The 25,934-nt window shown below is 44.8% G+C and overlaps 1 protein-coding gene across 2 annotated transcripts in view; it reads right to left on the bottom strand.

The window, feature by feature from the left end:
* PRKAR1B (protein kinase cAMP-dependent type I regulatory subunit beta) overlaps positions 1–25,934 on the bottom strand; it is a 524,789-nt gene that overhangs the window by 198,161 nt on the left and 300,694 nt on the right. For both annotated transcript variants that reach the window (XM_069209839.1, XM_069209840.1), the window contains exon 7: positions 19,897–20,055. In XM_069209839.1, the coding sequence (XP_069065940.1) occupies positions 19,897–20,055 (159 nt within the window). The remainder of the gene's footprint in view (positions 1–19,896; positions 20,056–25,934) is intronic.

The following is a 25,934-nucleotide window of genomic DNA, read 5'->3' on the forward strand; positions in this document are numbered from 1 at the left end:
TGAAGTTGAGTGCGTAATTTGCAGGTAGGCTGAAATTGCGGTCAGATGTATCTTTATTGAAGAGAAAGCTAGCTTTGACTTTTGCAATTGTAGTAAGTATCCTACTATATCTTTGGCAGATGCGTGTAAGGGTTGAATTTGATTATTATGGCAGTAATAAACAAATCTTTTCCACTTATTTGCATAGCCGTGTCTAGTGGTAGGTTTCCTAGCTTGTCTTATGACCTCCATACATTCTTGTGTGTGGTCTAAGTGTCCGAATTCTAGGATTACAGGAGCCAAATTGGTAGATTCAGCGATGCTGGATTTGGATGTCTGATCTGTTGTTTGTGTTGTGTTAACAGATCTGGTCTGTTTGGTAGTTTGACATGAGGTACTACTGAGAGGTCTAGTAGTGTTGTGTACCAAGGTTGTCTTGCCCATGTCGGTGCTATTAGTATGAGTTTGAGTTTGTTTTGACTCAATTTGTTTACTAGATATGGAAGGAGTGGGAGAGGGGGAAAAGCGTAAGCAAATATCCCTGACCAGCTCATCCATAACGCATTGCCCTGAGACTGATCTTGTGGGTACCTGGATGCGAAGTTTTGGCATTTTGAGTTTTCCTTTGTTGCAAATAGATCTATTTGTGGTGTTCCCCACATTTGGAAGTAAGTGTTTAGTATTTGGGGGTGAATCTCCCATTCGTGGATCTGTTGGTGATCCCGAGAAAGATTGTCTGCTAACTGGTTCTGAATTCCTGGAATAAATTGTGCTATTAGGCGAATGTGGTTGTGAATCGCCCAATGCCATATTTTCTGTGTTAGGAGACACAACTGTGTCGAGTGTGTGCCTCCCTGTTTGTTTAGGTAATACATTGTTGTCATGTTGTCTGTTTTGACAAGAATGTGTTTGTGGCTTATTATGGGTTGAAATGCTTTGAGCGCTAGAAATACCGCTAACAGTTCTAAGTGATTTATGTGAAACTGTTTTTGCTGTATGTCCCATTGTCCTTGGATGCTGTGTTGATTGAGGTGTGCTCCCCACCCTATCATGGAAGCATCTGTTGTTATTACGTATTGTGGCACTGTGTCTTGGAAAGGCCGCCCTTGGTTTAAATTTATACTGTTCCACCATTGAAGCGAGATGTATGTTTGGCGGTCTATCAACACCAGATCTAGAAGCTGACCCTGTGCTTGTGACCATTGTGATGCTAGGCACTGTTGTAACGGCCGCATGTGCAACCTTGCGTTTGGGACAATGGCTATGCATGAAGACATCATGCCTAGTAGTTTCATCACCAGTTTGACTTGTATCTTTTGATTTGGATACATGGTCTGTATCACATTGTGAAATGTGTGAACTCTTTGTGGGCTTGGAGTGGCAATCCCTTTTGCTGTGTTGATTGTTGCTCCTAAGTATTGCTGTGTTTGACACGGCAGAAGGTGTGACTTTGTGTAGTTGATTGAGAAACCTAGTTTGTGGAGGATTTCTATGTCATATTTTGTGTGTTGTGAACACCGTCTTAGAGTGTTGGTTTTGATTAACCAATCGTCTAGGTACGGGAACACATGTATTTGCTGCCTTCTGATATGTGCAGCTACTACTACTAGGCATTTTGTAAAAACTCTTAGTGCAGTTGTTATTTCGAATGGCAACACTTTGAATTGGTAATGTATCCCTTGGAATACAAACCTTAGGTACTTTCTGTGTGAAGGATGTATTGGTATATGGAAATATGCATCTTTTAGGTCTAGTGTTGTCATGTAGTCTTGTTGTTTGAGCAGTGGGATTACGTCTTGTAATGTAACCATGTGAAAGTGATCTGATTTGATGTAGGTATTTAATGTTCTGAGATCTAGTATAGGTCTCAGACTCTTGTCTTTTTTGGGTATCAGAAAGTACAGGGAGTAAACTCCTGTGTTTATTTGTTGTTTTGGTACTAACTCTATTGCTTCTTTTTGTAGCAATGCCTGAACTTCTAGTCCTAGAAGATCTATATGTTGTTTTTACATATTGTGTGTTTTCGGTGGGATGTTTGGAGGGAATTTGAGAAATTCTATGCAATAACCATGCTGGATAATTGCTAAGACCCAAGTGTCTGTTGTTATTTCCTCCCAATGTTTGTAAAACTTGGTTAGTCTCCCCCCCACAGGTGTTATGTGTTGGGGATTTGTGACCTTGAAGTCACTGCTTGTTTGGAGGAGTTTTGGGACTTTGGAACTTTCCTCTATTCCTTTGAAATTGTCCCCCTCTATATTGTCCCCGAAAACCTCCCCGCTGATACTGGCTCTGGTAAGTGGGCTTTGTTTGTGAGGTTGTGGCTTCTGTGGTTTGCCGTCGAAACCCCCCTCGAAATTGTGTCTTTCGAAATGTGCCTCTGCTCTGTGGGGAGTAGAGTGCGCCCATGGCTTTGGCCGTGTCAGTGTCTTTCTTAAGTTTTTCGATCGCAGTGTCCACCTCCGGCCCAAACAACTGCTGTCCGTTGAATGGCATATTCAGCACAGCTTGCTGTATCTCTGGTTTAAATCCTGATGTACGCAGCCATGCATGTCTCCTTATTGTTACTGCTGTGTTGACAGTTCTAGCAGCTGTGTCTGCAGCATCCATTGCTGACCGTATCTGATTATTGGAGATACCCTGTCCTTCTTCTACTACTTGCTGCGCTCTTTTTTGGAACTCCTTGGGTAAATGTTCAATAAGGTGTTGCATCTCATCCCAATGGGCCCTATCATATCTGGCTAGCAAAGCTTGCGAATTTGCAATACGCCACTGGTTTGCTGCCTGTGCCGCCACCCTTTTGCCTGCAGCATCAAATTTTTGACTTTCTTTATCTGGAGGTGGTGCATCTCCTGAAGTATGAGAGTTGGCTCTTTTGCGCGCTGCTCCCACTACAACAGAGTCTGGTGTTAGCTGTTGTGTAATGTACACTGGGTCTGTTGGTGGCGGTTTATATTTTTTATCTACTCTTGGAGTAATGGCTCTCCCTTTAACAGGCTCCTCAAACACTTGTTTGGAGTGTTTTAGCATTCCGGGTAGCATAGGAAGACTCTGATATTGGCTGTGTGTGGACGACAGTGTATTAAAAAGAAAGTCGTCTTCAATGGGCTCTGAATGAAGGCTGACATTATGAAATGCCGCTGCTCTTGACAGCACCTGTGCGTTGCCTGTACTATCCTCTGGTGGCGATGGTTTAGCTGGATAGCATTCTGGACTATTATCTGACACTGGTGGGTCATAAAGGTCACATGCGTCAGGGTCATCTTGACTCATTCCTGTATGAGTTGGGGATTGCATCATTGGTGGAGTGGCTACCGGTGATGGTTGTGGAGAGTGATGTGGGGATGGTGGCGGTGTTACTTGTTTAGCCACCTTTGCGTGTGGCTGTTTGTCCTTGTCTTGGAAGGCAAGCTTGCGTTTCATTTTGACTGGAGGAAGAGTGCTGATCTTCCCTGTATCTTTTTGAATAAAGATCCGTCTTTGTGTGTGATCTGGCTCTATTGCCTGTAATTCCTGTCCAAATCTATGTGTCTTCATTTGTGTGGACAGTCCTTGTTGCTCAGTGTAGGAACTTGTTTTTGGTTCCGAGGCCGGATATTTCGGTACCGAAACCTTTTCGGCTGCTTTTTCCGGCTCCGACGAAACCTTTTTTACTTTCGGCGTCGTGCTCTCTCGGTGCCGCTGTCTCGGTGCCGAATCTTCTCTGAGCCACTATCTCGGGCCCGAGATTGCTGTGTGCCGGTATCTCGACCGGAGTCGGATGACTTCGACACCAGCTCGCCCTTTTTAGGTGCCGATGAACGGTCACCTATTTTTCGGGTTAAAGCATGGCCTGTTGGCGGTGGCGTCCCCTGGGCTTTAGCGCTTTTCTCGTGAGTTCTTGGTTTCGACGTCTTACTCGCGGTTTTAGACGTTTCCTCAGGATCGATCTCCTCAGAGTCCGACTCCTGGGTGGAGAATGTTTCTTCCTCCTCCTCGAAACGCTCTTGTCCTGTCGGCGCCGACACCATTTGCAGTTTTCTTGCTCTTCGGTCCCTGAGTGTCTTCCTGGACCGAAACGCTCGACAGGCCTCACAAGTATCCTCCTTGTGTTCTGGTGACAAACACAAGTTACAGACCAGATGTTGATCTGTATATGGATACTTGTTATGGCATTTTGGACAGAAGCGGAATGGGGTACGTTCCATCAGCCTTGAAGAGACACGTGGCCGGGCCGACCAGGCCCCGACGGGGATGGAAAAAAACCCCGAAGGGCCACCGGAGCTCTTCTTAATTCGGTGTCGATCTGTTGTAACTAACCCGATACCGAACGCAAACAATACCGATGATTTTTTCGAGATTCTAACTAACTTTCCGACCCGAAACACGGAGCGAAAAGGAACACGTCCGAACCCGATGGCGGAAAAAAAACAATCTAAGATGGAGTCGACGCCCATGCGCAATGGAGTCGAAATGGGAGGAGTCCCTCGGTCTCGTGACTCGAAAAAAGACTTCTTCGAAGAAAAACAACTTGTAACACTCCGAGCCCAACACCAGATGGCGAGATGTGCACAGCATGTGTATCTGCAGCTACACATGCCATCGAACATATAGATATATGGAAAATGTCACTTACCCAGTGTACATCTGTTCGTGGCATGTAGTGCTGCAGATTCACATGCTATGCATAGCTCTTCCGACATCTAGTGTTGGGCTTGGAGTGTTACAAGTTGTTTTTCTTCAAAGAAGTCTTTTCGGATTCCCGGGATCGAGTGACTCCTCCTCTCGGTTACAGAGCGCATGGGCATCAACTCCATTGTTAGATTGTTTTCCCACAAAGGGTGAAGGAAGGAATGATAGAGTATAAGAATATAAAGAGATGTCCATGGAAGTGTAAATGTATCTACATATGTACAAATGATAAACTGCAACAACTACAGGCTTCCGTGGAGGAGGGAGGGTGCATGTGAATCTGCAGCACTACATGCCACCAACAGATGTACACTGGGTAAGTGATATTTTCCGTTCGATGGCATGTGTAGCTGCAGATGCACATGCTATGCACAGACAAAAAAGCAGTTAGTCCTCCCAAAACGTAGCGGTGGTTAGCCTGTAGGAGTTGAAGTTGTTTGAAATCGTGTTCTAAGACAGCCTGGCCTACAGTGGCCTGTTGCTGTGGGAAAACATCAACACAATAGTGTTTTGTAAATGTATGAGGAGTAGACCATGTGGCAGCTTTACATTATATCAGCCATTGGTATGTTTCCTAAAAATGCCATTGACGCACCTTTCTTCCTTGTAGAATGCGCTCTAGGAGTGATTAAAAGTTGTATTTTTTCTTTTATGTAGCATGTTTGTACCTAACAGTCCATCTTGCTAAGCCTTGTTTAGAGATAGGACTGCCTTTATGTAGTTGTTGAAAAGCAACAACAAGTTGTTTTGTTTTCCTAAAATCTCTAGTTCTATCTATATAGTACATAAGAGCTCTTTTGAGATCTAGAGTATGAAGAGCTCTTTCTGCAACTGAGTCTGGCTGTGTAAAGAAGACTGGCAATTCCACTGTTTCGTTGATGTGAAAAAGAGATACTACTTTTGGTAGAAATTTGGGATTTGTCCTAAGTACAACTTTATGTTTGTGTACTTGGAAAGAAAGGTACCTCAAGAGTGAATGCTTGTATTTCACTAACTCTTTGTAACGAAGTAATAGCTACAAGGAAGCCAACCTTCCATGTGAAAAATTGAATTTGACAAGAGTACATGGGTTCAAAAGGTGGACCCAGGAGTCTGGTAACTACGATATTTAGATTCTAAGAAGGAACAGGTGGTGTTCTAGGTGGAATAATGTGTTGTAATCCTTCCATGAAGGCTTTAATAACAGGAACTCTGAATAGAGAAGTGTGTTGAATAGTTTGTAAATATGCAGATATTACAGTAAGGTGGATTTTGATGGATGAGAAAGCCAAATTTGATTTTTGCAAATGAAGTAGGTAGCATACAATATCTTGTATAGATGCTGTTAAGTGGACCAGTGTTTTTAGATTGACAGTAGTAAACAAATCTTTTCCATTTGTTAGCATAACATTGTCTAGTAGTAGGTTTACGTGCCTGCTTAAGCACTTCCATACATTCTGATGGAATTTTTAGGTAACCAAATTCTATGACTTCAAGAGCCAAATCGCTAAATTGAGCATTGAGGTTTGGGTGCCTGATTTGACCTTTGTTGTGTACCAATGTTGACACGCCCATGATGGGGATATGATTATCATGGTCAGAGATGTCTGACGTAGTTTGTTGACCAGAAAGGGAAGGAGTGGGAGAGGGTGAAAGGCGTAAGCAAATATCCCTGACCAATTGATCTATAGAGCATTTCCCTTGGACAGGGGATGTGGGTGTCTGGATGCAAAGTTGTGGCATTTTGCATTTTCGCTTGTTGCGAATAGGTCTATTTCTGGTGTTCCCCACTTTTGAAAGTACTTTTGAAGTACTTGGGAGTGAAACTCCCATTCGTGAGTTTGTTGGTGATTCACACTAGCTGATTGTGTATTGCTGGAATGTATTTTGCTAACAGATGAATAGGACTGTGAATTGCCCAGTTGAGATGAATGTGTCCCACCCTGTTTTTTGAAGTAATGTGTGGTCATGTTGTCTGTTTTTATCAGATTAGTCTTGTGTTTGAGAAGGGGTTGAAACGCTTTTAGGCCAAGAAACACAGCCAATAATTCTAGATGGTTTATGTGAAATTGTTTCTGTTTGGGATCCCATGACCCTTGAATGGTATTATTGTTGAGATGAGCTCCCCAAACTATCATTGATGCGTCTGTTGTTATTATGGTCTGAGGCATAGGGTCTTGAAATGACCGCCCCTTCATTAGATTGCTGAGATTCCACCAATGAAGGGACGTGTGCGTCTGGCAGTCCAACAACACTAGATCTTGAAGTTGACTGTGTGCTTGAGACCATTGTTGTGAGAGGCATTGTTGTAAAGGCCTCATGTTTAGTCTTGCATGTGGAACTACGGCTTTGCAAGATTCCATCATCCATAGAATTTTCATGATAAATCTTACAGTGTATTGTTGATTTGGCTGTATGTGTGGTATGAGATTTTCGAAAGCCTGTATCCTTTGTGTATTTGAATATGCTAGGGCTTTTTGAGTATTTAGAATAGCACCTAGGTAAGGTTGTACTTGTGCTGGTTGAAGGTGAGATTTCTGGTAATTTAGAGTGAACCCTAGTGTATGTAGGGTTTCTATTACATACTGAGCATGTTGTTGGCATTGTGTAAAATTGCTTGATTTTATTAGCCAATCGTCTAGATATGGAAAGATGCGAATGTGTTGCCTTCTTAAGTGGGTTGCAACTACTGCTAGACATTTTCTGAACACTCTTGGAGCTGTTGTTATGCCGAATGGCAAAACTTTGAACTGGAAATGTTTTCCTGATATGACACACCTGAGGTATTTTCTGTGAGCTGGATGGATGGGTATATGGAAATACGCATCTTTGAGGTCTAAAGCAGTCATGTAATCTTGTTTCTGTAGTAGAATGACATCCTGCAGAGTTACCATATGGAAATGTTCTGACAGGATGTAAAGATTGAGAGGTCTGTGGTATAGGATAGGCCTTAGAGTGCCATCTTTTTGGGGAATGAGGAAGTATAGTGAGTATAGTCCTGTTCCTTGCTGAGAATGTGGGACTAATTCTATTGCTTGTTTTAGTAGTAGAGATTGTACCTCCTGTCGCAACAGAACGTTGTGTTCTGGGGACAATTTGTGGTAACATGGTGGAATGTTTGGAGGGGTGGAGATTAATTCTAGGCAATAGCCATTGTGGATAATTGATAACACCCAATTGTCCATGGAGATATTTTGCCAATGAGGGTAGAATTGCTGTAGTCTTCCCCCCACAGGAGATGTGTGAGGTGGAGGGGTAGGAAAGAAGTCACTGTTTGGATGGTGTAGTAGCTTGTTTTTAGGCTTGGGACTTGCCTCTGTTTCTCTATAGGACACTCTAAACCACCCTCTTTGATATTGTTGCTGCTATTGTCCCTGCTTTGCCTGGGAGATAGAAGCTTCAGAGGATTGTGGTTTGAATCCTCCTCTAAACTGTGACCCGCGAAAGGAACCTCTATATGGTGTTGTGTATAATGCTCCCATTGCTTTGGCAGTATCTGAGTCTTTCCTCAGCTTTTCTATGGTCGTATCGACCTCAGGCCCAAATAAGTGTTTTTTATTTTGTTTGTTTTTTAATCAAAAGGCACGTTAAGTACTGCCTGTTGAATTTTTGTTTTATAATCAGAAGAGTGTAACCATGCATGCCTTCTTATTGTAATGGCAGTATTTACTCCTTGCGGCTGTATCGGCAGCATCAAGGGCAGAACTTATCTGGTTGTTACTTATGGCCTGTCCCTCTTCTAAGACCTGTTGTGCTCTCTTTTGATGCTCTTTTGGGAGGTGCTGTATGAGTTCTTGCATCTCATCCCAGTGGGCTCTATCATATCTGGCAAGAAGTGCTTGCAAATTGCAATGTGCCATTGGTTGGCTGCTTGCGTGGCTACTCTCTTGCCAGCAGCATCAAACGTTCTACTCTCCTTGTCAGGTGGGCGAGCATCCCCTGAGGATTGGCTGTTAGCTCTTTTCCTAGCCGCACTCACCACTACTGAGTCTTGAGGAACTTGGTGTATGATGTAGTCTGGGTCTGTAGGAGCAGGTTTGTATTTTTTGTCAATTCTGGGGAATAATTACTCTAGCTTTGACCGGCTAACTAAAAATTTGGTCTGCATGTTTGACCATTCCAGGCAACATGGGAAGGCACTGGTATCTAGAGTGAGTGGAAGACACAGTGTTGAACAATAAATCCTCCTCTAGGGACTCAGTATGCATAAGCACCCCATGATAAGCACCTGCCCTAGAAACGACCTGAGTGTAGGCAGTAGTATCCTCTGGTGGAGAAGGCTTGAAGGGGGATTTGTCTGAATCATTATCAGGAATAGGATCGGAGTCATATAGATCCCAAGGATCCACTGTATCTCCATGAGAGTATTGTGAGTGTGTTGGAGAAGGCAATGGTGGTGAACTATTATGTGGAGGTGAGAAAGAAAGCTGTGGAGAATGAGGAGGAGAAGTAGGGGCAGGTGCTGGTTTCTCCTTTTGCTTTTGGACTTTTGCTGGTGGTTGAACAGAGTCTAATTCCTGTTGAAAAGCCAGCTTTCTTTTAGTTTTCAAAGGAGGTGCAGTAATAATTGTGCCAGTCCTATTTGTATATGGATCCTGGATTGTCTTTAATCCGTAACTTCCAATATAGGCTGAATCTCAGTGTCCTCATCAGAAGGTCTGTAAGACTCTTGGGTTGGCTTTGAGGTTTGTTTGAGTAGGCTCGATGGTCCTTGTTCCTCTATGTAAGAAGCTTTTTTCGGTTCCGAAGCCGTATTTTTTTTTGGTCCTGAAAATGAAGTCGGCTGTTTCAGCTCCGAAGCAGGGCGTCGAATCTTCAACTCCGAGGCGTGAGGACACTTACTGGAGTCCGAGGCAGAACCTTTAACCGACTTACTCGACTCCGAAGTGGACGGAGAAGTGGCCTTTTTCAGTGCCGAACCCGAAGGTCGGTGGACGACAGTCTTTTTTCGGGCCGAACCATGGCCTTCCGGCAGTGGTGTACCCAAGGCCTTCAATACTTTTTTATATGTGGGTGTAGGGGCAGATGTACTCACGTGCTGGCCAGCAGTGATAGGCCTATAATCCTCCTATTCCTGCTCGGAGTCCGTATCTCGGATGGAGACTGCTGTCTGCGCCTGTTCTTCTTCCATGACGTCGAGATGCTCTATACTTTTCAATGCCATTTCTAATCTTCGGGCTCGCCGATCTCTCAAGGTCTTCTTGGATCGAAACGATCGACAGGCTTCGCAATCCTCTTCTCGGTGGTCCGGAGAAAGGCACAAATTACAAATCAGGTGTTGGTCTGTATAGGGAAACTTTGTGTGGCACCAAGGGCAGAATCGAAATGGAGTCCAATCCATCAGGCTTCCACGCGGTAGGTCCGAACAGGCCAGAGTTGGGCGCAAGCGGCCAGAAGGACAAAATCTAGATTCCGCTGGTAGTATCAGTTTGAGGCTAGATGGAAAAATGCAATCAAAACAATACTGACGATTAAATATGTTTTCTAAGGTTTTCCGATTCGAAATCTCGGAGCAAGAGGAAACACGTCCAAACCCGATAGCGGAAAGAAAGCAATCTAACAATGGAGCCGATGCCCATGCGCACTGTAACCGAGAGGAGGAGTCACTCGATCCCGTGACTCCGAAAAGACTTCTTCAAAGAAAAACAACTTCTAATACTTCGAGCCCAACACGAGATGTCGGAAGAGCTATGCATAGCATGTGTATCTGCAGCTACACATGCCATCGAACACACATATATATATATATATGGAAAATGTCACTTACACAGTGTACATCTGTTTGTGGCATTAGTCGCTGAAGATTCACATGCTGTGCACATCCCGCCATCTGGTGTTGGGCTCGGAGTGTTACAAGTTGTTTTTCTTCGAAGAAGTCTTTTTTCGAGTCACAAGACCGAGGGACTCCTCCCATTTCGACTCCATTGCGCATGGGCGTCGACTCCATCTTAGATTGTTTTCCCTGCAGAGGGTGAGGTAGGAGTTGTGTATGCTAGTAATAGTGCCCATGCAATGGAGTGAATATGTATGTACATAATGAAGTTTAAAGTAATATATTTAAAAATTTACAAATGTTCAAGATCAACTTCTAAACGGCTACAGGCTCCCGGGGAGGCGGGTGGGCGCATGTGAATCTGCAGCGACTAATGCCACGAACAGATGTACACTGGGTAAGTGACATTTTCCGTTCGATGGCATGTGTAGCTGCAGATACACATGCTGTGCATAGACTAGTAAGCAGTTATCTCCCCAAAAGCGGTGGTTCAGCCTGTAGGAGTTGAAGTTGTTTGAAATAATGTTCGTAGTACAGCTTGACCTACTGTGGCTTGTTGTGCCGTTAACACATCTACACAGTAGTGTTTGGTAAATGTATGAGGCGTAGACCATGTTGCTGCCTTACATATTTCGTTCATTGGAATATTTCCTAGAAAGGCCATGGTAGCCCCTTTTTTTCTGGTTGAGTGTGCCTTTGGTGTAATAGGCAGCTCTCTCTTTGCTTTAAGATAGCAGGTTTGAATACACTTAACTATCCATCTAGCAATGCCTTGTTTAGAAATTGGATTCCCTGTATGAGGTTTTTGGAAAGCAATAAATAGTTGTTTTGTTTTTCGAATTAGTTTTGTTCTGTCAATGTAGTACATTAGTGCTCTTTTGATGTCTAATGTATGCAGTGCTCTTTCAGCTACAGAATCTGGCTGTGGGAAGAACACTGGTAATTCTACCGTTTGATTCAAGTGGAACGGTGAGATCACTTTTGGTAAAAATTTTGGATTTGTCTGTAGAACTACTTTATGCTTGTGTATTTGAATAAATGGTTCTTGTATGGTAAATGCTTGAATTTCACTCACTCTTCTTAGAGATGTGATGGCAATTAAAAATGCAACTTTCCATGTTAAGTATTGCATTTCACAAGAGTGCATGGGCTCAAAAGATGGACCCATGAGTCGTGTTAAGACAATGTTGAGGTTCCATGAAGGAACTGGTGGTGTTCGTGGTGGTATAATTCTCTTTAGGCCTTCCATAAATGCTTTTATGACTGGTATCCTAAATAATGAAGTTGAGTGCGTAATTTGCAGGTAGGCTGAAATTGCGGTCAGATGTATCTTTATTGAAGAGAAAGCTAGCTTTGACTTTTGCAATTGTAGTAAGTATCCTACTATATCTTTGGCAGATGCGTGTAAGGGTTGAATTTGATTATTATGGCAGTAATAAACAAATCTTTTCCACTTATTTGCATAGCAGTGTCTAGTGGTAGGTTTCCCAGCTTGTCTTATGACCTCCATACATTCTTGTGTGAGATCTAAGTGTCCGAATTCTAGGATTTCAGGAGCCAAATTGCTAGATTCAGCGATGCTGGATTTGGATGCCTGATCTGTTGTTTGTGTTGTGTTAAGAGATCTGGTCTGTTTGGTAGTTTGACATGAGGTACTACTGAGAGGTCTAGTAGTGTTGTGTACCAAGGTTGTCTTGCCCATGTCGGTGCTATTAGTATGAGTTTGAGTTTGTTTTGACTCAATTTGTTTACTAGATATGGAAGGAGTGGGAGAGGGGGAAAAGCGTAAGCAAATATCCCTGACCAGCTCATCCATAACGCATTGCCCTGAGACTGATCTTGTGGGTACCTGGATGCGAAGTTTTGGCATTTTGAGTTTTCCTTTGTTGCAAATAGATCTATTTGTGGTGTTCCCCACATTTGGAAGTAAGTGTTTAGTATTTGGGGGTGAATCTCCCATTCGTGGATCTGTTGGTGATCCCGAGAGAGATTGTCTGCTAACTGGTTCTGAATTCCTGGAATAAATTGTGCTATTAGGCGAATGTGGTTGTGAATCGCCCAATGCCATATTTTCTGTGTTAGGAGACACAACTGTGTCGAGTGTGTGCCTCCCTGTTTGTTTAGGTAATACATTGTTGTCATGTTGTCTGTTTTGACAAGAATGTGTTTGTGGCTTATTATGGGTTGAAATGCTTTGAGCGCTAGAAATACCGCTAACAGTTCTAAGTGATTTATGTGAAACTGTTTTTGCTGTATGTCCCATTGTCCTTGGATGCTGTGTTGATTGAGGTGTGCTCCCCACCCTATCATGGAAGCATCTGCTGTTATTACGTATTGTGGCACTGGGTCTTGGAAAGGCCGCCTTTGGTTTAAATTTATACTGTTCCACCATTGAAGCGAGATGTATGTTTGGCGGTCTATCAACACCAGATCTAGAAGCTGACCCTGTGCTTGTGACCATTGTGATGCTAGGCACTGTTGTAAGGGCCGCATGTGCAACCTTGCGTTTGGGACAATGGCTATGCATGAAGACATCATGCCTAGTAGTTTCATCACCAGTTTGACTTGTATCTTTTGATTTGGATACATGGTCTGTATCACATTGTGAAATGTGTGAACTCTTTGTGAACTTGGAGTGGCAATCCCTTTTGCTGTGTTGATTGTTGCTCCTAAGTATTGCTGTGTTTGACACGGCAGAAGGTGTGACTTTGTGTAGTTGATTGAGAAACCTAGTTTCTGGAGGATTTCTATGACATATTTTGTGTGTTGTGAACACCGTCTTAGCGTGTTGGTTTTGATTAACCAATCGTATAGGTACGGGAACACATGTATTTGCTGCCTTCTGATATGTGCAGCTACTACTGCTAGGCATTTTGTAAAAACTCTTGGTGCAGTTGTTATTCCGAATGGCAACACTTTGAATTGGTAATGTATCCCTTGGAATACAAACCTTAGGTACTTTCTGTGTGAAGGATGTATTGGTATATGGAAATATGCATCCTTTAGGTCTAGTGTTGTCATGTAGTCTTGTTGTTTGAGCAGTGGGATTACGTCTTGTAATGTAACCATGTGAAAGTGATCTGATTTGATGTAGGTATTTAATGTTCTGAGATCTAGTATAGGTCTCAGACTCTTGTCTTTTTTGGGTATCAGAAAGTACAGGGAGTAAACTCCTGTGTTTATTTGTTGTTTTGGTACTAACTCTATTGCTTCTTTTTGTAGCAATGCCTGAACTTCTAGTCCTAGAAGATCTATATGTTGTTTTGACATATTGTGTGTTTTCGGTGGGATGTTTGGAGGGAATTTGAGAAATTCTATGCAATAACCATGCTGGATAATTGCTAAGACCCAAGTGTCTGTTGTTATTTCCTCCCAATGTTTGTAAAACTTGGTTAGTCTCCCCCCCACAGGTGTTATGTGTTGGGGATTTGTGACTTTGAAGTCACGGCTTGTTTGGAGGAGTTTTGGGACTTTGGAACTTTCCTCTATTCCTTTGAAATTGTCCCCCTCTATATTGTCCCCGAAAACCTCCCCGCTGATACTGGCTCTGGTAAGTGGGCTTTGTTTGTGAGGTTGTGGCTTCTGTGGTTTGCCCTCGAAACCCCCCTCGAAATTGTGTCTTTCGAAATGTGCCTCTGCTCTGTGGGGAGTAGAGTGCGCCCATGGCTTTGGCCGTGTCAGTGTCTTTCTTAAGTTTTTCGATCGCAGTGTCCACCTCCGGCCCAAACAACTGCTGTCCGTTGAATGGCATATTTAGCACAGCTTGCTGTATCTCTGGTTTAAATCCTGATGTACGCAGCCATGCATGTCTCCTTATTGTTACTGCTGTGTTGACAGTTCTAGCAGCTGTATCTGCAGCATCCATTGCTGACCGTATCTGATTATTGGAGATACCCTGTCCTTCTTCTACTACTTGCTGCGCTCTTTTTTGGAACTCCTTGGGTAAATGTTCAATAAGGTGTTGCATCTCACCCCAATGGGCCCTATCATATCTGGCTAGCAAAGCTTGCGAATTTGCAATACGCCACTGGTTTGCTGCCTGTGCCGCCACCCTTTTGCCTGCAGCATTGAATTTTCGACTTTCTTTATCTGGAGGTGGTGCATCTCCTGAAGTATGAGAGTTGGCTCTTTTGCGCGCTGCTCCCACTACAGCAGAGTCTGGTGTTAGCTGTTGTGTAATGTACACTGGGTCGGTTGGTTGCGGTTTATATTTTTTATCTACTCTTGGAGTAATGGCTCTCCCTTTAACAGGCTCCTCAAACACTTGTTTGGAGTGTTTTAGCATTCCGGGTAGCATAGGAAGACTCTGATATTGGCTGTGTGTGGACGACAGTGTATTAAAAAGAAAGTCGTCTTCAATGGGCTCAGAATGAAGGCTGACATTATGAAATGCCGCTGCTCTTGACAGCACCTGTGCATAGCCTGTACTATCCTCTGGTGGCGATGGTTTAGCTGGATAGCATTCTGGACTATTATCTGACACTGGTGCGTCATAAAGGTCCCATGCGTCAGGGTCATCTTGACTCATTCTTGTATGAGTTGGGGATTGCATCATTGGTGGAGTGGCTACCGGTGATGGTTGCGGAGAGTGATGTGGGGATGGTGGCGGTGTTACTTGTTTAGCCACCTTTGCGTGTGGCTGTTTGTCCTTGTCTTGGACGGCAAGCTTACGTTTCATTTTGACTGGAGGAAGAGTGCTGATCTTCCCTGTATCTTTTTGAATAAAGAGCCGTCTTTGTGTGTGATTTGGCTCTATTGCCTGTAATTCCTGTCCAAATCTATGTGTCTTCATTTGTGTGGACAGTCCTTGTTCCTCAGTGTAGGAACTTGTTTTCGGTTCCGAGGCCGGATATTTCGGTACCGAAACCTTTTCGGCTGCTTTTTTCGGCTCCGACGAAACCTTTTTTACTTTCGGCGTTGTGCTCTCTCGGTGCCGACCCGTTTTGGTGCTGCTGTCTCGGTGCCGAATCTTCTCTGAGCCACTATCTCGGGCCCGAGATTGCTGTGTGCCGGTATCTCGACCGGAGTCGGATGACTTCGACACCAGCTCGCCCTTTTTCGGTGCCGATGAACGGTCACCTATTTTTTGGGTTAAGCCATGGCCTGTTGGCGGTGGCGTCCCCTGGGCTTTAGTGCTTTTCTCGTGAGTTCTTGGTTTCGACGTCTTACTCACGGTTTTAGGCGTTTCCTCGGGATCGATCTCCTCAGAGTCCGACTCCTGGGTGGAGAATGTTTCTTCCTCCTCCTCCAAACGCTCTTGTCCTGTCGGCGCCGACGCCATTTGCAGTCTTCTTGCTCTTCGGTCCCTGAGTGTCTTCCTGGACCGAAACGCTCGACAGGCCTCACAAGTATCCTCCTTGTGTTCTGGTGACAAACACAAGTTACAGACCAGATGTTGATCTGTATATGGATACTTGTTATGGCATTTTGGACAGAAGCGGAATGGGGTCCCTTCCATCAGCCTTGAAGAGACACGTGGCCGGGCCGACTATGTCCCGGCGGGGATGGAAAAAAACCCCAAAGGGCGACCGGAGCTCTTCTTAATTTGGTGTCGATCTGTTGTAACTAACCCGATACCGAACGCAAACAATACCGACGATTTTTCAGAGATTCTAACTAACTTTCCGACCCGAAACACGGAGCGAAAAGGAACACGTCCGAACCCGATGGCGGAAAAAAAACAATCTAAGATGGAATCGACGCCTATGCGCAATGGAGTCGAAATGGGAGGAGTCCCTCGGTCTTGTGACTCGAAAAAAGACTTCTTCGAAGAAAAACAACTTGTAACACTCCGAGCCCAACTCCAGATGGCGGGATGTGCACAGCATGTGTATCTGCAGCTACACATGCCATCGAACATATAGATATATATATAAAATCAGAAAATCAGGAAAACCTTTTATGTGTAGTTATATATAGTAAAACTTTGCTCACCTATAAAAATTTACCATCACAATATTTTTGCCTGGATATTTTTGGCACGATATTTTGGCCACACAATATCCAATATTTTGGTTGCACACTGAGCCAAGTCTAGATCATTGCTTGTATGATGGGGTTTGTGAAGATGTTGAGCTATGATTATATAGTATTTAGAGACCTGTAGACCTCATTCAATGTGATCCAAAGGCCAAGATCGTCTTGCCTCGCCATAAGTAGATCAGTTGTGCTTGATAGAGAGCTGTGTAGTAGTGTTATACGTATGGCATGCTCATACCATAACACTGCTTATCAGCAATCATTTCAGAGATTTGCAATCTGGGTTTCCCTATGTAAACTCTGTATTCTCCTATTGATTTCTTGCAACGTAGAGGTCTTTACCATGATCGAGAGCAAGTCTAACACACACGTAAATCTGGGAGCTACAACCATTTTTATGGCCTGTGCTCTTCCTCACAGAGACAGGTTCAGCTGTGCCCATTTTGCATAATCTGCCTTGGTTTTTCCATGAGTGGATCCGTGATGTCCGACATCAATTGTTCCATGCCCTTGTTGATGTACACCCCTAGGTATGAAACTTGTAGTTTGTGATGGCAGCACTGATTATTACACAGGACAACCATAATGCCTCACCCTTGTCCCACCTGACCCGTAGAAATCTGAGATAATGGACATGAGAGCAGGTAAAGAGATTGGTAATTCAGTAAGGGTGAAGAGGATGTTGTCCTCATATAAAAGGATTCTGGACAGACCCTCTGATATGGAGACTCCTACTATCCGAGAATCCTGCCCAGTAGATCCCACCAATAACCTCACAAATAACAGGAACAAGAGGGGAGACAGTGGTCAGACCTAACACATCCATCTTAGGTCTCAGAAGGGCTATGATAAGAACATGCCACAAATGACCTGTCCTGTGGGAGTCTTGTAAAGCTATCGGACCTTGGTGATAAAATCTTCTCCTAGCCCCAGTCTTTGGAGGATGATGAACATGTGGTCAAACGAGTTCTCAGCTTCCAGGAATATTGCCACTAAGTCCTCCGACATGTTCTTGGATAAGCATAATACATGAGCTGGAGCAGGCAGGTGATTGCAGGAGGTTTTAACTGGCACAAACCCTTCCTGGGAGCTGTGAACGAGGGCAGGGAATACCTTTTTAAAAGGAGTGGCCTTAATTCACAACATGAATAGTAAGGGTAGAGGGGGCACCCGTGCCTGGTCCATGCTCAGTTCTGATACTCCTGCCCACGTTGCTATCACAAGACTGATTGGGAGTGAAGTCAGTATAAACTGAATGCAACAACCTGGACATCTGAGAGGAAAGCCCAATTTGCTCCAAAGGACAAAGCAGCAATTCCTTCTCAGCATTCTAGAAAAAGACTGCTAATGGGTACTGCATTGTTTCAGCATACTCAATAGTTTAAACAAGATATAAAGTATTTGCGGCAAGCAGGTGATGGTAATTAAGCCGTCTTGCTTCCCCTGCACCAGGTGGAGGAAAACCACTACTAGCTTGTTTGATAAGATATTCCTTAAACCTTACAAATCTCTGTGCATCAAGCTTATAGGCCTGCAAGCTGCACGGCTAGAGGGGTCCTTGCCTGGTTTTGGAAATACCACCATGTTCTATTCTGTAAAGGAATGAGGAATTACAAAATCCTTCAAGATCAAAACTCAACAGTCTAGGATCAAGTTATTGCAAAACATGTTAAAAATCTCTGTAGGGACTCCATCTGAACCTGCCACCTTGCCGCTTGGAATGGAAGACAACACCTACTTTATTTCACCAATACTTCAATGAAACAGAACACAACATAAAACTGTCCTCTTCCCTCGACATACAGTGACTCAAGCACTTCTTACACCTCATTTAAGCCTGCTTGTCCAGCACCTACCTGAAACTCAACACCCACCAAAATCAAATTCTTCCTATTCGCCAACTTCAACAAGCAACATGGCTAAGTGACATGAACCTGGATGGCTTCCATCCATAATTGTCAATCAACACCAAGTTTCTTAGGTTCAAAGTGGACCCCAACCAGTCCCTGAAAGAACAAATCACAAAGAAGAACAAAATTGCAGCGTACTAGCTCTCCTTATTGAGAAAAGTCCAGCCACTCCTCCCTTAAAGCAATTTCAGAACGCACGTGCCTGGGTGGAGGCAATGCTCTATTCCACAGCCTCCTAGGCACCACAAGCCCACTCAGAAAAACATTCTGTACCACACATCATGCCTTTTCAATGGCTTATAAACATTTGACCACAGAACTGCTACGCTCATGGAAGGCCACCTGGCACCGCTTGCATGCCCAAATCAACTTCGAGGCAATCTGTATCAACCGAAACAATTTAGTGAGAGTACCTCCGGTTGTTTGGCTGCCAAACTAGCGATCTCCAATGGACCATGATACACCAGTAGTCAAAACACCTCTAGCCTGGAGATAGAGGACGGTAAGAAAGATACAAAACAGGAAACAAGCCTTCTCCATTAGGGCACCCTGAATCTGGAACAATACCCCAGTAACATAACTGCCCAATGCTCCTCAAATTCTGAAAAGAACTGAATACTCACCTCTTCAACGACCACCACATTTCGAGAGTTAGTAAGTCCTTCACCATTTCCTATTTTTCACTGTCTCTGTCATAGGTACACTGTCTTTCAAGTACAAACTATTGTGAAATCAACCTCTCTCCACATATGCCATAGCACCTCTGCTTGGAAGGATATATGATCTAGAAAATAAATTGGTGACTGTGCTCCGTTTTGAGTTTTAAACCGCAGAACCCTCACTTAACCCTACTGTGCGATGTAATCTCAAGAAAATACTCCTTGATGCTACAGTTCCCTTAACCACCAACATTGCAGGGGTTTAGAAAATGAAGTAAATCTCAGCATTAAGGGCTAGTTGTGAAAACGAGTTTGCAAATTCACCATCTACGTAAATGTAAGTGCTTTTGACAGGGAAATATATCACATTTTTCACAGAATTATATGTTCTGATATGGTAACAGCTGATGAGAAAATGACTTGTGTGCAGGTATGACTTGTTTACAGTGGCTCCACAACACGCTTTTCCTATTTAGTTCATGATCCCCATGCCAAACCCTAGCTTTCTCTTCTTTCTATAAAACAGTCAAAATTTTATTAATGACTCCATATAATGCTCCTTATATAAATCAACTACTTTACAATTTACCTAAAGTTCGTCCTTAATGCGTTTTAAATCGTTTAATTATGTATAAGCATTTACAATTGAGAAAAAAAACAACAGCTTTAGAAGCCCGAAGACAAAAATCCGAACAAAAAAAAGCATAAACGAGGAGATGACGCAATGCACGTTAATTCCCTGGTGGAAAAAAGCAATGATATTCTTTGTCAAACTGTAAACATGCCCAATACGTACAATAAAGGCATAAAGCCACTCCACTTTATTTTAGTAACTCGAAACCTTTGAAACGCTAAACTACACATCTCCAGTTTGACGAGGTTGTTCCATGACCTCTCAGGTTGCTGTAAGGGGTACTGAACAAAACAAGGCATGAAACTTAAGACTTACCATTAGGATGCGTCTGTAGCTGTCTCGGTCTATGCCCCACAATTTGAGGTCTGTCTTGGCTTTCACGGTTGCTGCCCTTGGTGTGCCATAGATTAATGCAAGCTCCCCAAAGCTGCCTCCTTCTCCGATGCTGGTAACCCAGTTGTCGTTCACATACACCTACACAATAAGAAATTAAAATAAATGTATGTTTGCTGCAGTATCTTTAATGTTTACTTTTACATCCCCTCTCAGCGACCTTAAAGCTTTGAATACATCTTATTTTACAATAATCATTTGCTGAAAAGAATTAGGCAACACTACAGCCTCCAGCAGCTTACGTCCTCGGCGACAAAAGAAGACTTCCTTCTCAGGGGTAGAATTTCAAGCTGTGTGACTTCTGCACAAAGGCTAGATTTGCTCCTCTATTTTTCGGCTGCCTTGACTTAAGGTGTCAGGTGTTTCTTCAAGTAAATGCTCCCTGAATTGACTGAAGAACTGTCACAACTTTATGAGGACTATCAAAGGCGAACATTTGCTGCTTATCTGAATTGTGTTTCTGAAACAAAAGGGGCCACCTATATATTTCAACAAGCAATGGCAAAAGCCAATAAGTCTTGCATTTTTGGCCCACAAAACAGAAAAAAAATAGATGATGTAGCTGTGTCACTCCCATAGGCTGGCACATGCTTCACCACACCCTGTAGAGCAGGCCAACATGAAACGTCAACTACCGGTCCTCCAAAAAATTATATGGACTGCAAGGGGTTTGAGGACCAACTGAGGAGTGGGTGAAGGACTATTTTTGAGAAAGCAACATAAAGTGGGAGGTGAGCAAGGGAGCAGTAGAAGTAGCAGAGGCTGGGGGCACAGGAAGCCAATAAAAGAAACAAAAAAGGCAGCTAGGAGTGGGAAAGGCAAACCAGAGTTTGTGGGATGAATGAGGGTGCAACATGGAGCACAAAGTAGAGCAGGGAAACAGCTAAAAGAACAAGTCACTTACCTTTGGTAATGCTTTTTCTATTGTTTATGTTCCTTTGGTAACGCTTTTTCTATTGGATACCGAGCGATTCCTCACCTTTTGAATACCCTCAATGCGCTGGCATTCAACAGAAATTGTTTCTCTCTAGCTCTCCACGTCGGCGAGAACGTCACAATGGAACAGCTCCGACAGGCAACTCCGTCTGACGTCATCGTTGACATAAGAAGTCCTCACCAGTATGCTGACGTCAGTTTCACCCACTTTTTTTCATGCGTTCGAGGCAAACAGGTGAACACCAACATCGCAACCACAGTATTTGCGTACCCAACTCATACATTTATATACACTTATAAAAAAACATTTATTCCATATTGACCAGTTTCAATACAAACAAAATATACAACCACTTTCCTTCTTGGTATACCCAAACAGGCAATGGGGAGGCAGGAGGGTCAGTGAGGAATTCACAGGTAGATAATGTATCCACCAGAAGAACGAGTTACTTACCTTCGGTAACGACTTTTCTGGTGGATACATTAGCTACCTGTGGATTCCTCACCTAATGAATACTCCCATGGCGCCAGCATTCGACGGAAATCTTCTTCCTAGTCTCTGCACGTCGACGAGGACGTCACTCTAGCCCACGCGACGCCGTCTGACGTCATACAGGCAATAAGAGGTCCTCGACGACGTGCCGACGTCAGTACCAACATTTTTTACGTGCATGAGAACAACCACCCAATGCAATGAAAGAGCAAGGCAACATCCCATAACCTTGTAAAATACACAATATTGCAATGAATAGCTGTAAATTTAATATAACGAACAAATATATGCAAATCATGTATGTACACAAAGATATATACATATATATATATATATACAGATAATATACACACGTATCCATATATACAACGTCTATTGCAACCTTGAAGACCAAGAGGAGCGCACTCAAGGATTACTTGGTAAGACCAGAAAGGCAACGGGGAGGCGGGTGGGACCGTGAGGAATCCACAGGTAGCTAATGTATCCACCAGAAAAGTCGTTACCGAAGGTAAGTAACTCGTTCTTCTGATGGATACAACTACCTGTGGATTCCTCACCTAATGAATAGAGTCCCAAAGCAGTACCACGCCCGGTGGCGGGTGCCTAAATGGTCAAACCAAGAAATCCTGCAGCACTGACCGTGCAAAATGGCCGTCCCTTCTGACCTCAGAGTCCAAACAGTAATGTTTCGCAAAAGTGTGAAGGGACGACCAAGTTGCGGCCTTGCAGATGTCAACCACAGGAACACCCCTGGCCAAGGCCGAAGTGGCCGACTTAGCTCTGGTGGAATGAGCTCTAATGCCCTCAGGAGGGTCCTTCTTTGCCAAAGAGTAACAGATTTTAATGCAAAGAACCACCCACCTGGAGAGTGTTCTCTTGTGGACTGCCTTTCCTCTCCTCTTGCCCACGTACCCGATGAACAGCTGATCCTCCAGCCTGAAATCCTTTGTTCTATCAATAAAGAAGCTCAACGCCCTCTTTGGGTCCAGACGGTGCAGTCTTTCTTCCTCTTTAGAAGGATGAGGCGGAGGATAGAACGTGGACAAAGTAATTGTCTGAGCCAAATGGAAGGGTGAAACAACCTTCGGGAGGAAAGCAGCCTTGGTCCTCAACACCACCTTATCCCCATAAAAAGTTGTATAAGGGGGCTTTACCGATAAGGCCTGCAACTCACTCACTCTCCTTGCAGATGTTATAGCTACCAGGAAAACTGTTTTTATAACCAAATACCTTAAGGTGCAAGAATGCATAGGTTCAAAAGGGGACCCCATAAGGAAAGTCAGGACCAAGGACAAATCCCATTGCGGCATAACGAATGGTTTTGGAGGATATTTATTTAGAAGACCTTTCAAGAATCTGATAACAATAGGGGATTTAAATAATGATGGTTGGTCTAAAAGACAAATGAAGGCTGACAAGGCCGACAAATAACCCTTAATGGTAGCCACTGCACAACCTTTCTGCGCTAGAGAGAGAGCAAAAGACAAAACGTCCGATAGATGAGCATGTAAGGGATCAATCTGCCTCTCTCCACACCACGCAACAAATTTAGACCACCTATTAGCGTAGATAGATTTAGTGGAGTGTCGCCTGGCCGCTAATATAACATCCACTACATCAGGCGGGAGAGAGAAGGAACTCAGGTTGCCCCGTTCAATCTCCAGGCATGTAGGTGCAGACTCTGGAGGTTGGGGTGTAAAACCTGCCCCTGCGACTGCAAGAGGAGGTCTGCCCTGAAAGGGAGACGGAGCGGAGGGCACATTGAGAGTTGGAGAAGGTCGGAGTACCACACCCTCCTTGGCCAATCCGGAGCTATTAAGATGACTAGCGCCCGGTCTTGGCAAATCTTCCTCAATACTCGAGGAATCAAGGGTATGGGAGGAAACGCGTAAAGCAACTGGCCGCACCAGGTTATTTGAAACGCGTCCCCTAACGCTCCCTGCATCGGATACTGGAGGCTGCAGAATAATGGACAATGCGCGTTCTCCAGAGTGGCAAACAGATCTACCCGAGGAAACCCCCACCTTTGGAAGATCAAACAGGCTTGATCTGGATGGAGACGCCACTTGTGGTCCGCCGAGAATTGGCGACTGAGACCGTCCGCACGTACATTCAAGACCCCGGCCAGATGATTTGCTACCAAGCAAATCTGATGGTCCTTTGCCCAGGACCATAGTCGAAGAGCTTCTCTGCAGAGAAGGTACGACCCTACTCCTCCCTGTTTGTTTATGTACCACATCGTGGTAGTATTGTCCGTCAGGACCTGTACCGACTGACCACGAAGGGAAGGGAGGAAGGCCTTGAGAGCCAGACGTACAGCCCGTAACTCTAACAGATTGATATGAAACATCTGCTCCTCTGGAGACCAAAGGCCTTTGATCTCCAGATCCCCCCAGATGAGCTCCACACCCTAGAGTGGAAGCATCCGTTATGACCGTGGCCACTGGTGGCGACTGCGCGAACGGCTTTCCTTGTGAAAGATTGTTGCTCGCAATCCACCACTTCAAGTCCACAGCAGCATCTCTGGAGATCTTGACAGCACCTTCTAGATCTCCTTTGTGTTGAGACCACTGCCTTCGGAGGCACCACTGAAGAGCCCTCATGTGCCAGCGAGCATGCGTGACCAACAGAATGCAGGAGGCAAACAGACCGAGCAGACGAAGGACCTTGAGGTCTGGAACTACCGCTCCATTTCGAAACATTGGAACCAATTCCTGAATATCTTGAATCCGCTGAGGCGGAGGAAAGGCTCGACTCAATGTTGTATCCAGTACTGCCCCTATGAACAGGAGGCGCTGAGAGGGCTCCAGGTGAGATTTGGGCTCGTTCACCGAAAAACCCAGGTCGAACAACAACTGAGTCGTTGACTGCAGATGATGCGACACAAGCTCCGGCGACTTGGCTTTGATCAACCAGTCGTCCAAGTAAGGGAATACTGCTATCCCCTTCCTTCTGAGCTCTGCCGCAACCACCGACATCACCTTCGTGAAGACTCGAGGTGCTGAAGTAAGACCAAACGGAAGGACCGCAAACTGATAGTGCTGCGATCCCACCCTAAACCGGAGATACTTCCTGTGTGACTTGAGTATCGGGATATGAAAGTAAGCATCCTGCAAGTCGACAGACACCATCCAATCTTCCTTGTTCAACGCCCAAAGCACCTGAGCTAGGGTCAGCATCTTGAACTTTTCCTGTTTGAGGAACCAATTCAAGATCCTCAGGTCCAGGATTGGTCTCAACCGACCATCCTTCTTGGGAATCAGGAAATACCTTGAGTAACAACCTCGACCCCTTTCCTGCTCTGGGACCAACTCTACTGCGCCCTTTGAAAGGAGGACTTGTAGCTCCTGTTCTAGCAACAGGAGGTGTTCTTCTGAACAATAAGATGGGCGGGGCGGGATGAGGGGCGGGAACTCCCGAAAGGGAAGGGTGTAGCCTTTTCCCACAATACTGAGAACCCAAGTGTCCGTTGTAATAGTCTTCCACTTGCGGAGAAAATGCTGTAATCCTCCCCCTACAGGAGAGGAGTGAGTGGGAAATGGTGGAAGCCTAAGGCTGCTTTCCCTGCTGCACCCCTCCAGAGGACGAGGAAGAGGCAGAGTGCTGCTGAGAGGCTCCTCTGGTGCGGGCCCTCCCTCTCCCTCTAAAAGATCTATAGGGATGGGAAGAGGCAGGTTGCTGGAATCTCCCCCGAAAGGAAGAGGAGGAAGAGCCACGCCCAAATCCCCGAAACCTCCTGAAAATCCTGGAAGAGGCAGAGGAAGAAGGAGCTTGGAGTCCTAGCGATTTGGCTGTGGCCCTGCTCTCCTTAAAACGTTCCAAGGCCGAATCTGCCTTGGCGCCAAACAGCTTGTCCCCATCAAAAGGGAGATCCAATAGGGTTGACTGCACATCTGCAGAAAACCCCGAATTACGGAGCCAGGCCTGTCTCCTTGCCACCACAGTCGTGCCCATTGCTCTGGCCACCGAGTCGGTCGTATCCAGCCCAGCCTGAATAATCTGGGTCGCAGCAGCCTGGGCATCTGAAACAACATCCAAAAGACCCTGGGGAAGCTCCGTAAATGATGAGGAAATGTCATCCATAAGAGCATGAACATATCTCCCCAGGATACAAGTTGCGTTTGTGGCCTTCAACGCCAGACTGCAGGACGAAAAGATTTTCTTGGACTGCGCATCCAGTTTCTTCGAGTCTCTGTCCCCAGGCACCGTCGGGAAAGAACCAGGCGCTGATTTGGATGAACAGGAGGCCTGCACCACCAAGCTCTCCGGTGTAGGGTGCCTAGAAAGAAAGCCAGGGTCAGTTGGTGCAGCTCGATACCTCCTGGCTACGGCTCTTTGAACCGCTGGGGAAGATACTGGTCTCTTCCACACCTCTAGCACCGGATCCAGCAAAGCGTCATTAAAGGGCAATAGAGGCTCTGCCGCAGCTGAGGCCGGATGAAGCACCTCTGTCAGAAGGTTCTGTTTTGTCTCTGCCACCGGCAAAGGCAGGTCCAGAAAACTAGCTGCCTTCCGTACCACTGCGTGAAAG

This window comes from Pleurodeles waltl, chromosome 10 (assembly GCF_031143425.1).
Source record: "Pleurodeles waltl isolate 20211129_DDA chromosome 10, aPleWal1.hap1.20221129, whole genome shotgun sequence".
Lineage (NCBI taxonomy): Eukaryota > Metazoa > Chordata > Amphibia > Caudata > Salamandridae > Pleurodeles > Pleurodeles waltl.